Source organism: Conger conger, chromosome 14 (assembly GCF_963514075.1).
Source record: "Conger conger chromosome 14, fConCon1.1, whole genome shotgun sequence".
NCBI lineage: Eukaryota > Metazoa > Chordata > Actinopteri > Anguilliformes > Congridae > Conger > Conger conger.
In genome coordinates this window covers 47,138,734-47,154,502 of record NC_083773.1, presented here as the reverse complement: position 1 = coordinate 47,154,502, position 15,769 = coordinate 47,138,734, and the positions used below count along the sequence as shown (strand labels likewise).

Below are 15,769 nucleotides of genomic sequence, written 5' to 3'. Positions count from 1 at the left end.
ACACTGGAACAGAGCCTTAACAGATATCAGAACGTGGGGCCCATCCACACACTGGAACAGAGCCTTAGCAGATACCAGACCATGGGGCCCATCCACACACTGGAACAGAACCTTAACAGATACCAGACCATGGGGCCCATCCACACAAAGGAACAGAGAATTAACAGATACCAGACCGTGGGGCCCATCCACACACTGGAACAGAGCCTTAACAGATACCAGACCATGGGGCCCATCCACACAAAGGAACAGAACCTTAACAGATACCAGACCATGGGGCCCATCCACACAAAGGAACAGAGAATTAACAGATACCAGACCGTGGGGCCCATCCACACACTGGAACAGAGCCTTAACAGATACCAGACCATGGGGCCCATCCACACAAAGGAACAGAGGCTTAACAGATACCAGACCATGGGGCCCATCCACACAAAGGAACAGAGCCTTAACAGATACTAGACCGTGGGGCTCATCCACACACTGGAACAGAGCCTTAACAGATATCAGACAATGGGGCCCATCCACACACTGGAACAGAGGCTTAACAGATATCAGACCATGGGGCCCATCCACACAAAGGAACAGAGCCTTAACAGATATCAGACCGTAGGGCCCATCCACACACTGGAACAGAGCCTTAGCAGATACCAGACCATGGGGCCCATCCACACACTGGAACAGAGCCTTAACAGATACCAGACCATGGGGCCCATCCACACAAAGGAACAGAACCTTAACAGATACCAGACCATGGGGCCCATCCACACAAAGGAACAGAGCCTTAACAGATACCAGACCATGGGGCCCATCCACACAAAGGAACAGAGCCTTACCAGATACCAGACCATGGGGCCCAGCTACACACTGGAACAGAGCCTTAACAGATACCAGACCATGGGGCCCATTCACACAATGGAACAGAGCCTTAACAGATATCAGAACGTGGGGCCCATCCACACACTGGAACAGAGCCTTAACAGATACCAGACCATGGGGCCCATTCACACAATGGAACAGAGCCTTAACAGATATCAGACCGTGGGGCCCATCCACACATTGGTACAGAGCCTTAACAGATACCAGACCATGGGGCCCATCCACACACTGGAACAGAGCCTTAACAGATACCAGACCACGGGGCCATCCACACACTGGAGCAGAGCCTTAACAGATACCAGACCATGGGGCCCATCCACACACTGGAACAGAGCCTTAACAGGTACCAGACCATGGGCCCCATCCACACAAAGGAACAGAGCCTTAACAGATACTAGACCGTGGGGCTCATCCACACACTGGAACAGAGCCTTAACAGATATCAGACAATGGGGCCCATCCACACACTGGAACAGAGGCTTAACAGATATCAGACAATGGGGCCCATCCACACAAAGGAACAGAGCCTTAACAGATATCAGACCATGGGGCCCATCCACACAAAGGAACAGAGCCTTAAAAGATATCATACCATGGGGCCCATCCACACACTGGAACAGAGCCTTAACAGATATCAGAACGTGGGGCCCATCCACACACTGGAACAGAGCCTTAACAGATATCAGAACGTGGGGCCCATCCACACACTGGAACAGAGCCTTAACAGATACCAGACCATGGGGCGCATCCACACAAAGCAACAGAGCCTTAACAGATACCAGACCATGGGGCCCATCCACACAAAGGAACAGAGCCTTACCAGATACCAGACCGTGGGGCCCATACACACATTGGAACAGAGCCTTAACAGATACCAGACCATGGGGCCCATCCACACACTGGAACAGAGCCTTAACAGATACCAGACCACGGGGCCATCCACACACTGGAGCAGAGCCTTAACAGATACCAGACCATGGGGCCCATCCACACACTGGAACAGAGCCTTAACAGGTACCAGACCATGGGCCCCATCCACACAAAGGAACAGAGAATTAACAGATACCAGACCGTGGGGCCCATCCACACACTGGAACAGAGCCTTAACAGATACCAGACAATGGGGCCCATCCACAAACTGGAACAGAGGCTTAACAGATACCAGACCATGGGGCCCATCCACACAAAGGAACAGAGCCTTAACAGATATCAGACCGTAGGGCCCATCCACACACTGGAACAGAGCCTTAGCAGATACCAGACCATGGGGCCCATCCACACACTGGAACAGAGCCTTAACAGATACCAGACCATGGGGCCCATCCACACAAAGGAACAGAGCCTTAACAGATACCAGACCATGGGGCCCATCCACACAAAGGAACAGAGAATTAACAGATACCAGACCGTGGGGCCCATCCACACACTGGAACAGAGCCTTAACAGATACCAGACCATGGGGCCCATCCACACAAAGGAACAGAGCCTTAACAGATACTAGACCGTGGGGCTCATCCACACACTGGAACAGAGCCTTAACAGATATCAGACAATGGGGCCCATCCACACACTGGAACAGAGGCTTAACAGATATCAGACCATGGGGCCCATCCACACAAAGGAACAGAGCCTTAACAGATATCATACCATGGGGCCCATCCACACACTGGAACAGAGCCTTAACAGATATCAGAACGTGGGGCCCATCCACACACTGGAACAGAGCCTTAACAGATACCAGACCATGGGGCGCATCCACACAAAGCAACAGAGCCTTAACAGATACCAGACCATGGGGCCCATCCACACAAAGGAACAGAGCCTTACCAGATACCAGACCGTGGGGCCCATACACACATTGGAACAGAGCCTTAACAGATACCAGACCATGGGGCCCATCCACACACTGGAACAGAGCCTTAACAGATACCAGACCACGGGGCCATCCACACACTGGAGCAGAGCCTTAACAGATACCAGACTATGGGGCCCATCCACACACTGGAACAGAGCCTTAACAGGTACCAGACCATGGGGCCCATCCACACACTGGAACAGGTGCACCTTCACACATACTAAGGTTGCTCGCAACACTCCCAAACCCAAAGGTCAAAGTAAACAACTCCAGTTCTGGAGGGCCAGTATGTGTTGGTTTTTGTTCAAACTTGCCAATTATTTCTGGAAACGGATTAACCCTCACTAAAAGCCAGCCCCCCCACAAAAAAGCTCCTGTTGATCTCAGAACCGTAGAAAAGGCTCCACTGTTCAAGATGGCGAGGGTCACAGTCATATTTCACACTTCTTTCATATCAAAGTGTCCTTTTAGCTCCCTGCTCTCTCTCTCTCTAAGAATGCACTGTGTGTTTGTGAGAAGCAATAACATGTTATGCGCAAAATGTGTGTGTGTATGTATACAGTATCTGTGTGTTGTGTGTATGTATACAGTATCTGTGTGTTGCGTGTGTGTTTGTGTACAGGATCTGTGTATTGTGTGTGTGTCTGCATGTTGTGTGTTTTCATGCGTGTGTGTGTGCGTGACCGGATCACTCACTGTCCCTCAGAGTGTGGCAAGAAAAGATGAATTGTGCTGCTAGGATGCAGCAATCCTAGTTTTCTCCCAATAAAAATGGTATCATGTGTTTTCGAACTGGGGACACTTTTGGCTAAATTTAGGGTGGAATTCATTGCGACACAGCATGTGTCTCTGTTTCAATTTTGTTTTCTTTGCAATGTTGGTAGTCTTCTGGCAGCCCTGATTTATTGTGCCTGCCGCTCTCAATGGCTAGGCGGTGCTCGCTGAGTCAAGGTGCTTCTCAGTTTTGTGTCTGTGATTGGGGTAAGTGTACTGGCTTTTTAGGGCCAGATAACATTTCATTTTTTTATTTTGTTTTCTGATTCCCAATGAGTGATATAATTTTGTTTCAGTTGGGTTGAAATTTGGTTGATTGTAATTGTTTTTATGGTTTTGTTCTGACCCTGAACCAGTGAGGTGTTCCTATGTGTTAGTGTATGAGAACTAAGGTTCAGGGCCAGCTGAGTGGGGATTGTTTTCTTTGCTCAGCTCTTGGTATTGCAGAGCTTTGTATTGATATGAGTGAGGGTCACAATGTTTTAAGTCTTCCAAAATTTGATTGCCCTTTTTTGTATTTTGTAGTGGGTATTGGCCAAGTTCTGCCCTGCATGCATTATTTGTTGTGTTTCTATGTTACTTGAAGATATGTTTGCAGGGTTTCAATTGGATATTTCCCCATTTTCCAAATTCTTGTTTGAGTGGTCCCTACACATCATTGCTATAAAGAGCTATTGGTTCAATTACAGCTTCAAATAATGTAAGCCAAATTCTAATGGGAAGTTCTGCAGGAATGTGTTTGATGGCATAGAAGGCTCTTTGTGCTTTCTCCCTGAGTTCATTCACTGCAATTTTGAAATTTCCTGTTGAACTGATTTTTAATCCTAAATAATTGTAATTGGATGAATATTCAATAAAACATGTTCCTAATATGAATTTGTGTTTTGTTCCCTGAGATCTGGATCTCTTTTTCGACATCGGCTCAGGTGGTAAGAGCAGTCGGAGGGTTGCTGGTTCGATCCCACCCTGGGTGTGTTGAAGTGTCCCTGAGTGAGACACCTAACCCCCAAATGCTCCTGATGAGCTGGTTGGTGCCTTGCATGGCAGCCAATTGCCATTGGTGTGTGAGTGTGTGTATGAATGGGTGAATGAGAAGCATTAATTGTACAGTGCATTGGATAAAGGCGCTATATAAATGCTAAGCTTTCACCATTTTGGAATATCATAATTTTAGTTTTATTCATATTTACTTCCAGGGCCCAGGTCTGACAGTACTAGGCTTTGCTGTAACCCCTGTGAAGTGGGGGACAGTAAGACCAGGTCATCTGCTAGAACAGGTACAGAATCTTTGAGTGGCGTAGAGTGAGACTCTCTCGCTCGCCCCGATCCAGCCACCCATCCAGACCAACACACAACCCCTTCAGTCAAACACACCATGCAGCTCTTTCAGTGCCATTGAATGGAGTCACATACCTTACATTGCCTTTGACGCTTAGTAGAGGACAAAAATCCAAAGTTATCCGGTCTGCATTTTTATCGGATTCACTGAAAAGTCATGATTTACTGAATTTCTCAACCAGGCAGGGACTTGTGTCATTATCAAACACATCACAAGTTTACCAAACACACATCATAAGTTTACCAAATGCACATCACACGCTTTTAGACAGTTGATAGCAGGAGAGAATGTTCACCAGTCAAGCCAAATCAATGTGGATAAATTACACCTTTGAAATCACTTTAGAATATACACTCAGGGAGCACTTTATTAGGTAGACCTGTACACCAGCTTGGTAATGCAAATATTTAAACAGCCATAATGTGACAGCAATTAAACACATAAAAGCATCCAGACACGGTCAAGAGGTTCAGCTGTTTCAGACCAAATGTCGAAATGGGGAAGAAATGTGATCTAAGTGACTTTGACCGTGGAATAATTGTTGGTGCCAAACAGGGTGGTTTGAGTATCTCAGGAACTGCTGATCTCCTGAGATTTCTACACACAACAGTCTCTAGAGTTTGCAGAGAATGATGCGGGGGTAAAAAAACATCCAGTGAGCAGCAGTTCTGCAGGCAAAAAACGCCATGTTAATGAGAGAGGTCAGAGGTCAGAGCAGAAGGGCCAGACTAGTCAAAGCTGATAGGAAGTTGACAGTAATGCAAATAACCACACATTTCACCAGCTGCCCAGCCAATATAGTCAGCTAGTCCACCAGTTGTCCACCAGCTTACTGTACCAGATTTGACCAGCCTTGCCAGCCAAAGACCAGCTATGACCAGCTCGAAATGAAGAAAACAGCTTAAACCATCTTAAACCATCTACCATCTTAAACCATCTTAACTGGCATTTTCAACAGGGACTTATTGAGACAGCCTAAAAAAGAGACGATTATGGATAACCTTCAGACGGAAGCTTTGAGACCCAAAGGGGTGGCCTCAGACATCAGGACCCATGTAATTTTGACCAAAGCTTCAGTTATTTACCAATAGCAACCCCAGTCCTATAGCCTTGCTAATCCCTGACAGCAGCATGGCTCATTTAAAGAGACTGCTTATATGCGTTATTTCCAAGTGCTGAAATCCTCTGGAAAACATGACGTACGCTAAAAACAGGCTAAAGTGACAGAGCTAAACAGCGAAAGCTGCTGCGTTTTAGAGAGAACGCATTGTTTGCAGAGAACAGGAGAGGGAATTTTGGGAAGGAGATCGGCGTGTGGAAGATTTCCCAGTTAATCCAGAGGTTTTTTTTTATTTTTTATTCAACTTCAACAGTAAGATAGGAAAGATTGTTTTTATATTTGAAATATACACTCAGTGAGCACTTTATTAGGTATTTATTAGACTTTTTTTTTTTAGACTTCTGAGGTAGCCTATACACTTAGAGTTATGATGCATTGTGTGTTCAGAAATGCTCCTCTGCATACCACTGTTGTAATGTGTGGTTATTTGCGTTACTGTCACCTTCCTGTCAGCTTTAACCAGTCTTTCTGCACCATTCTTTGCAAACTCCAGAGACTAGTGTACGTGAAAATCCCAGGAGATCAGCAGTTTCAGAGATACTGAAACCACCCTGTCTGCCAGTAACAATCATTCCATGGTCAAAGTCACTTCGATCACATTTTTTTATGTTGATGTGAAGATTAACTGAAGCTCCTGGCCCATATCTCCATGATTGTATGTATTGCACTGCTGCCACACAATTGGCTGATCAGATAATTGCATGAATAAGAAGATGTAATAAAGTAATTGGGGGGTGTATATTGACTGGATTCTGTGGCCACAGTTACACTGAACCTGCATACAATGATCACCATTAATCTTGAGGAAAACACCAGATGTAACGTACGTATGTATGTACAGAACATTCAGCTGCAGAGAGTTGGTTTGTGGGATGATTGACATATGTATGGTGAAGTACCCTGAATAAGAGTTTTGCATGATTCGCCGAGCAGTTCTCATGCAGTGGGCACACACCAGTCAGTAAAAGCACGGCAACATCCTCAACCATCATGGCTAACACTGGAGTCCCACATGGCTATGTCCTGGGCCCCTTCCTGTATCCCCTCTATACTAATACCCCTGCCACCCCCTCACTCATCACCACTGCTGTCTTGCGTCAGTACCCACAATGCAGTTTTACGTTATTACTCAATGCCATTTTCTCCATTTGTAGCAACAGTGGCATTTTAGCCATCACCAAAATAATTAATTATTATTAATTATTATTATTTTATCTTTTATCCAAAGCAACTTACAGTTGATTAGACAAGCAGGGGACAAGGGCCCAAGAGCTGCACTGATCTTATCGTGGTTACACTGGGGTTTGAAGGACCAACCTCCTTCCAGAACCTAGTGGCTAAGGTACAGACGATACTGCCTTACACACACTACCTAATGACAACTGTTTCAGCCTTTTCCCATCTTTCCCCTCGCACACAGTGGAGTACAATCAGTGGCAGAGAAAGTGCTTTTCACAGATGATAAGGCCAGTGGTTTGATGTGACTGGATCTGACCAGCTGGGCTCCAACACTAGTTGCAAGATACCAGAGCTCAGACTGCACTGTAATGGTCAGATGTCTGTGCTATGCAGTCTGTCCTCCCCTTTCCCCCATCAACCACACGTTATTCCCAGACTCCAGTGTTGTCCGAGCCAGTAACACCTCTTAAGCACAATAAGACAGATTTACACTAGTCCACCAAAGTTAAGGGCAAATGCAAAACAGAAAGACTGAATAAATGGAACTTAAATCTGGTCTTTGGGCCTTTGGGTGAAAACAACAAATATGGGTGAGGGAATAGTTTTCCAAACTGACAGCAAGACAGGAATCCACTCTCATAGCAAGAAGCCTCATATTTCTAGTGACATAGATATTTCATATTGTCTATGCTACTTACAACATATCTACTTCATAACTTTTAAATCAGACAAAAAATTACCTCCATTTCATGTTCATGTAAAACATGAATCCGAATAAAAATAAAAAAAACACAAGTAAAAGTTTTTTTTAGAAAACCTTTTGAGAATAAATAGTAACTTGTGTTTCCTGAACTAAATTGCAAAGACTTCACCCCCCCGGCACCCGCAGTGCCCTCCCCCATGCCCAAAACACACACCCCTACAGAAGTCACTTTAACACCAGAAGGGACAGAGAGAGAGAGAGAGAGGGGGGGGGGAGAGGCAGGGGAAGAGAGAGAAAAGGAGAGAGAGAAAAAGAGAGAAAGAGAGAGAGGGGTAGCTGTGGAAAAGGAGAGAGAGGGGTGAGAGGAGAGAGGCAGGGGAAGAGAGAGAAAAGGAGAGAGGTAGGGGAAGAGAGAAAAGGAGAGAGAGGTAGCTGTGGAAAAGGAGAGAGAGAGAGGTAGCTGTGTCTGACTCCTAAAATAGATCCCTGGCGTGCTGGCCTCCAGCTCGGTTGCCATGGCGACAGAACCACAGGCTCTATAAATAGACTATCAGCTCCAAATCTTGTGTGACTGGAGTGGGGCCAGGCTGCGAGAGAGAGGGAGAGGCTGCGAGAGAGAGGGAGAGGCAGACAGAGAGCAGCAGGGGGAAGAGAGGGGGAGGGAACGGGAGAAAGAAAGTGGCCAGCCAAGGAGGGGCGGGTGAGTTTGCACACACATACACAATAAGCTAAAAAAAACTTTAAAAAAGGTTTTCAAATAATACCACCACCGGTGGTTGTTCGGTGGCTGATGGTCGGAACTGAAGCTGCGAGTTTGTGGCACGAAAACAAGCTGACACCCCTTAGCGGGCACGCGACTGCAGCGGGTTCCCACCCGCCGCTCCGACACCGAAGAGTGCTCTTTATTCCCCGCAACGCCCCCCCCCCCCCGTCATTTCCAGTGAATTCTCCCCTCCACTACTGATGACTCAGTAATTCAGGCCCAAGCATTTTCAGCCACTGCAAAAGACACTACGACAGAGAAAAATAGGATGGGAGGCAGAGAGGAGGAGGAAAAAGAAAAAGATAGGGAGTGAGAGAGAGAAGAGGTAGTATGCAGACCCCATGGCAGGCTGCTGTGGGTAACGCCATGGAAGTGGCAGTGGGAAAATGGGCAAATGGCAATGGCAAAATGGGCCAACATTGAGAAAAGATTACCCAAAAAGCAGTGCTCTCTCTCAGCTACCATGCTAGCCTCCCTTGAGCTAGCTGACCTCAACACAGCGGTTAGCACAGCTAGCCTCCCACAACACAGCATTTAGCACAGCTAGCCTCCCTCAACACAGTGTTTAGCACAGCTAGCTGCCCTCAACACAGGGGTTAGCACATTACATTACGTGGCATTTAGCAGAAGCTCTTATCCAGAGCGACGTACAACAAAGTGCAAATCAATCACAAGAACAAGTGCAAAAGTAGACCTGAGAGGACAGTACAGTTCCGAGTCCTAGTGTAAAAGAAAAAGAGAGAAAGAGAGAGAGGGGTAGCTGTGGAAAAGGAGAGAGAGAGGGGTGAGGGGAGAGAGGCAGGGGAAGAGAGAGAAAAGGAGAGAGAGAGGTAGGGGAAGAGAGAGAAAAGGAGAGAGAGAGGTAGCTGTGGAAAAGGAGAGAGAGAGAGAGGTAGCTGTGTCTGACTCCTAAAATAGATCCCTGGCGTGCTGGCCTCCAGCTCGGCACAGCTAGCCTCCCTCAACACAGGGGTTAGCAGAGCTAGCCGCCCTCAACACAGGGGTTAGCACAGCTAGCTGCCCCCAACACATGGTTTAGCACAGCTAGCCTCTCTCTACACAGGGGTTAGCACTGCTAGCCTCCCTTAACACTCTGTCCTACCCTTTCCCTCTCTCTCTCTCTCTCTGTTTTCTGTTACTGCAGGGAGTGTGGGCTATAAATAGCCTCTCTCTCTCTCTCTCTCTCTCAGCTTTTACATAAGTGTGTGGTGGGGGGAGGGGCCAGAGCAGCCCTGTGTCTCCTCCATAACATGGCCGGCAGACTGTGCCCACAGCCTCTGATTCACAAAACCCCCCTCCCTCTCCCTCTCCCTCTCTCCCCCTTGCGCTCGCTCTCTCTCTCTCTCTCTCTCTCCCTCACTCACTCACTCACTCACTCTCCCTCCCTCTCTCTCTCCCTCTCCCTCACTCTCTCTCCTTCTCCCTCTCTCCCTCACTCACTCTCCCTCTCCCTCCCTCTTTCTCTCCCTCTCCCTCACTCTCTCTCTCCTTCTCCCTCTCCCTCCCTCTCTCTCTCTCCCTCCCTCACTCTCTCTCCTTCTCCCTCTCCCTCTCTCACTCTCTCCCTCACTCTCTCACTCACTCTCCCTCTCTCTCCCTCTTTCTCTCCCTCTTTCTCTCCCTCTCCCTCACTCTCTCTCTCCTTCTCCCTCCCTCTCTCTCTCCCTCTCGTTCTCTCACTGTCCTCTTTTAATTTCTCTCGGCTGTTGCCATCTCCGTTTGTAGCAGTTTCTTTTTCTCTCTCCATCACGTTTCTCTGCCTCAAGTTCAGGGTTTTCCTATCCGTATCCATCCATCTCTCTGCGTTTCTCCTTCAGGTTTCTTACTCCAGCCTCCATTTCTCAGGTGGGGGGGGGGGGGGCATTGCCACGCGTTGCCAGCGGAAACCCCCCGAACAGGAACCCCCAGGTCACATGACCACAGAGGGACAGATCAGAAGAGGCATAAGATCAAACCAATGTTGAGGGTTGGGGCAGGGCTAGATTGCGACCACAGACCACGGCACCTGTGGTTTTGAACTACAACCACACACAACTTCATTTTCCAGGACATTTTTTTTATTTATTTATTTTTTTTTTTACATTTTTTTCAGATTTTTCCCTTTTTCTCCCAATTTGGTAGCCAATTGTACCTCGTCTGATTCAATTGGAGGTAGTCGTATTAGATGTACCGCCCGTACCCCGTCCCTCGGCGGCCCGAATGAGAGCGACGCCTTCTTCAAGCCGTCTCGTCTCGTGCCCGTTGCCGTGATTCCGAGGCGCCCAAGGTGCTTATTGTGCGGCAATCTAATAACCCTGCCAAGTCCCTCCCTCTGGAGCAGCGAGCCAATTATTGCTGCCCCACGTGAGCCGGCCAAACTTGGCTTTTTGGCAGGACCGAGAATCGAACCCTGGTCCCCGGTGTGCAACTGCAGCAAACTGCAACCGCAAGTCTGCTGCGTCTTAGCCTGTTGCGCCACCGCGGCTCCCTCCAGGACATTTTCTGTGACTTTATCATGACTAGAAAATGGTGGCAGTGTTTTCCAGGATACGAGGGACTGCTGAGTGTGGGCATCCGAGTGTGTGTGCGCGTTTGTGTATGATGTATATGAGTGCGTGAGTACGTGTGTGTGCGTGTGTGTGTGCATCTCAGTATGGGTATCTGAGTGTGTGTGTGAGTATGTGTATCTCAGTATGGGTATCTGAGAGTGTGTGTGTGTATGTGTATCTCAGTATGGGTATCTGAGAGTGTGTGTGTGTGTGTATGTGTATCTGAGTGTGTGTGTGTGTGTGTGTGTGAGTATATGTACCTGTGTGTGTGGGAGAGAGAGAGAGAGAGGTGTGCACTTACTACTGTGCGCAGTCGATCAGCTGATACTCATTGGATCTCTCAAAGCAGGCCTTCACCCCTTCATCCTGCCACAGTGTCTTTGCGTGTTCATAAAACTCCTGAGAAAGAGGAGGGGTAAGAGAGAAGAAAGGTGGGAGAGAGGGAGGGAGAGAGGAAGGGAAAGAAAGAGGGAGGAAAAACACCCATATTAAAATCAGGCCTTCCACCATTTTAACAGGTTAATCGTCAATACAAGTCTGTTATTATCTGAAGCATTTAATGGGGTGGTGGTGAGGGAACTAAACAGAATGTCCTTCTAAATGCATGAAAAAGCAAAATCACACACAAATAGGCCCACCCCCCCATTTGAAGTACTCAGTTTCCCCACTTTTGGGCTGCAAAACCATGGACGAAAGGTGTTGCAAAAAAGGAGTTTATTATTAGTTTATCATTTGAACAAATGTCTTGTATTCTTAAATCAGACCTGCCCCTGCACTCACCCAAGTGTCAATGTAACAGAGTCTTCCTTTATAATCAGTCACATGCACTCGGGGAGGCCGCCTTCGGCAGTGACTCCTTATTACATTACTGTGGCCTACCCACAATCCACAGGGCTAAGACTGAATGCTATCTTGTTTCTATCTGTCCATGGGCATTTAGTCACGGCAGTCTTGCTTATTTCCGCTCTTGTGATCAAAGACGGCCTTACATGTGAAGACAAAGGTTTATTAGCTTTAAACGCCTTGCTGCATTCAGCTCAAGTCAAAAAAGTACTCTTTTACACCACTCTCCACATCCCGTGAAACTGCCCATGTAGTACCCTGAAACTACCACCTAAGTGCCCCTCTATTACCCTGAGACTACCACCTAACTGCCCCTCTATTACCCTGAGACTACCACCTAACTGCCCCTCTATTACCCTGAGACTACCACCTAAGTGCCCCTCTATTACCCTGAGACTACCACCTAACTGCCCCTCTATTACCCTGAGACTACCACCTAAGTGCCCCTCTATTACCCTGAGACTACCACCTATCTGGCCCTCTATTACCCTGAGAATACCACCTAACTGCCCCTCTATTACCGCGAGAATACCATCGTGTTCCTAACCGTGTGACTACACTGCTACCGTGTTCCTAACCGTGTGACTACACTGCTACCGTGTTCCTAACCGTGTGACTACACTGCTGTCCTGTTCCTAACCGAGTGACTACACTGCTGTCCTGTTCCTAACCGTGTGACTACACTGCTGTCCTGTTCCTAACCGTGTGACTACACTGCTGTCCTGTTCCTAACCGAGTGACTACACTGCTGTCCTGTTCCTAACCGTGTGACTACACTGCTGTCCTGTTCCTAACCGTGTGACTACACTGCTACCGTGTTCCTAACCGTGTGACTACACTGCTGTCCTGTTCCTAACCGAGTGACTACACTGCTGTCCTGTTCCTAACCGTGTGACTACACTGCTGTCCTGTTCCTAACCGTGTGACTACACTGCTGTCCTGTTCCTAACCGTGTGACTACACTGCTGTCCTGTTCCTAACCGAGTGACTACACTGCTGTCCTGTTCCTAACCGTGTGACTACACTGCCACCGTGTTCCTAACCGTGTGACTACACTGCTGTCCTGTTCCTAACCGAGTGACTACACTGCTGTCCTGTTCCTAACCGTGTGACTACACTGCTGTCCTGTTCCTAACCGTGTGACTACACTGCTGTCCTGTTCCTAACCGTGTGACTACACTGCTGTCCTGTTCCTAACCGTGTGACTACACTGCTGTCCTGTTCCTAACCGTGTGACTACACTGCTGTCCTGTTCCTAACCGTGTGACTACACTGCTGTCCTGTTCCTAACCGAGTGACTACACTGCTGTCCTGTTCCTAACCGTGTGACTACACTGCTGTCCTGTTCCTAACCGTGTGACTACACTGCTGTCCTGTTCCTAACCGAGTGACTACACTGCTGTCCTGTTCCTAACCGTGTGACTACACTGCTGTCCTGTTCCTAACCGTGTGACTACACTGCCGCCGTGTTCCTAACCGAGTGACTACACTGCTGTCCTGTTCCTAACCGAGTGACTACACTGCTGTCCTGTTCCTAACCGTGTGACTACACTGCTGTCCTGTTCCTAACCGTGTGACTACACTGCTACCGTGTTCCTAACCGTGTGACTACACTGCCACCGTGTTCCTAACCGTGTGACTACACTGCTGTCCTGTTCCTAACCGTGTGACTACACTGCTACCGTGTTCCTAACCGTGTGACTACACTGCCACCGTGTTCCTAACCGTGTAACTACACTGCTGTCCTGTTCCTAACCGTGTGACTACACTGCTGTCCTGTTCCTAACCGTGTGACTACACTGCTGTCCTGTTCCTAACCGTGTGACTACACTGCTGTCCTGTTCCTAACCGTGTGAGCCGCGGGGCAGCCTGTAGTGTGGTGGTTAAGGTACATGACTGTAGTGTGGTGGTTAAGGTACATGACTGTAGTGTGGTGGTTAAGGTACATGAGTGTAGTGTGGTGGTACATGACTGGGACACACAAGGTTGGTGGTCCTTGATAAGATCCTCACAGCCGCTGGGCCCTTGAGCAAGGCCCTTAACCCTGTATTGCGGCAGGGAAGGATTGTCTCCTGCTTAGTCTAATCAACTGTAAGAGCATCTGGCAAATGGCAATAATGTAATGTGTGACTACACTGCCGTCCTGTTTCTATCCACAGCACACTGCAGGTGAGAGGGGATTTCCCAGAATCCCGCAGGGCATGCGTGGCGCAGGGTTATTAAGCTTAATCAGTGTAATGAGCGTAATGAGCATCACAGATCTCTGAGGCTCAATCTCAGGTGAGGCCACCTTCAGTTACCTGAGCCGCTCCCCTGGGGGTGTACCTGCTAATTACCCACTACCATACGACCAGGAGGCAGGCAGGTCCCTCCCTCCGTCTCTCAAATTCAAATTCAAAATGCTTTATTGGCATGGCAAGATGCATCTTGTGTTGCCAAGGCACAAAAACAACATTGAACACACAGTACTGTGCAAAAGTCTTAGGCAGGTGTGAAAAAATGCTGAAAAATAAGAATGCTTTCAAAAATAGAAATGTTGATAGTTTATTTTTATCAATTAACAAAATGCATGAACAGAAGAGGTGAATGAACAGATGGAAAATCTAAATCAAATCAATATTTGGTGTGACCCTTTGCCTTCAAAACAGCATGAATTATTCTAGGTATACTTGTTACAGTATACAGTTTTTGAAGGAAGTAGGTTGTTCCAAACATCTTGGACAACCAGCTACAAAGCCTCAAATGCTTCTGTCTCTTCATGTAATCCCAGACAGACTCCATGATGTTGAGATCAGGGCTCTGTGGGGGCCATACCATCACTTCCAGGACTCCTTGTTCTTCTTTATGCTGAAGATAGTTCTTAATGACATGGCTGTATGTTTGGGGACATAGAATACAACGTTGCCCGTTTCTTTGTGCTTCTTCAACAGAGCTTGGACAGCACATCTGGAAACCCCTGTCAGCCTTAAAATTTCAGCCTGGGAGAGACCTTGCTGATGCAGTATAACTACCTTATGTCTTGTTGCTGTGCTCAGTCTTGCCATGGTGTAAGATTCTGACATTAAACGGTCTTCAGCGACCTCACCTTGGAAGCAGAGTTTGGAAGCAGAGCTTTAACCCTCCTACACAACTGTTTCTGTTTCAGTTAATGATTGTGTTTCATTTTTTCACACCTGCCTGAAATGTTTGCACAGTGCTGTACACACATTGAACACATGAACATACAGTATTTGGACATACAGTTTATAGACATACATATATAGGCCTACTCAAATAGGCACACTAGTTGTCCCTCTGTTTGTGACAAGCTGTGCTCAGTGAGTCTGTACATTGTCAAGGTTTTTTTTCTGTTTGCGGTTTCCAAATAGCAATTTTGTTTATTTTGTGTTTTTGTAATTTCTTGTTGTTGTTGGCCTAATTCTGCCCTGCATGCATTATTGGTGGTTTTCCTTCTGAACCCGTACATAACTTTTACAGAACTCTGCATACAGGGTCTCAATTGGATGTTTGTCCCATTTTGCAAATTCATGTTGTATGAGTGTTGTATGAGTGTTGTATGAGTGTTGTATGAGTGGACCGCACACCTCACTGCCATAAAGTACAATCGGTACAAATCACCGATTTGAAAATGTTGAGCCAAATGGAAATTGAAGTTTCTCTTTGGATTGACTTTCTGATGGCATAGAAAGCCCTTTTTGCTTTCTCTTTCCATTCATTCAAAGCCAAAAGAAAACTTCCTGTTGAACTGATTTTTAATCCTATATGTGTAAATTTGTTTGTTCTAAG

At 47.3% G+C, this 15,769-nt stretch overlaps 1 protein-coding gene across 5 annotated transcripts in view; it reads right to left on the bottom strand.

Annotated features, from left to right (window-relative positions):
* The window catches only part of gnas (GNAS complex locus), a 107,121-nt gene that overhangs the window by 37,239 nt on the left and 54,113 nt on the right, over positions 1-15,769 (bottom strand). For all 5 annotated transcript variants that reach the window (XM_061219076.1, XM_061219075.1, XM_061219073.1 and 2 more), the window contains exon 5: positions 11,442-11,539. In XM_061219076.1, coding sequence (XP_061075060.1) covers positions 11,442-11,539 — 98 coding nt within the window. The remainder of the gene's footprint in view (positions 1-11,441; positions 11,540-15,769) is intronic.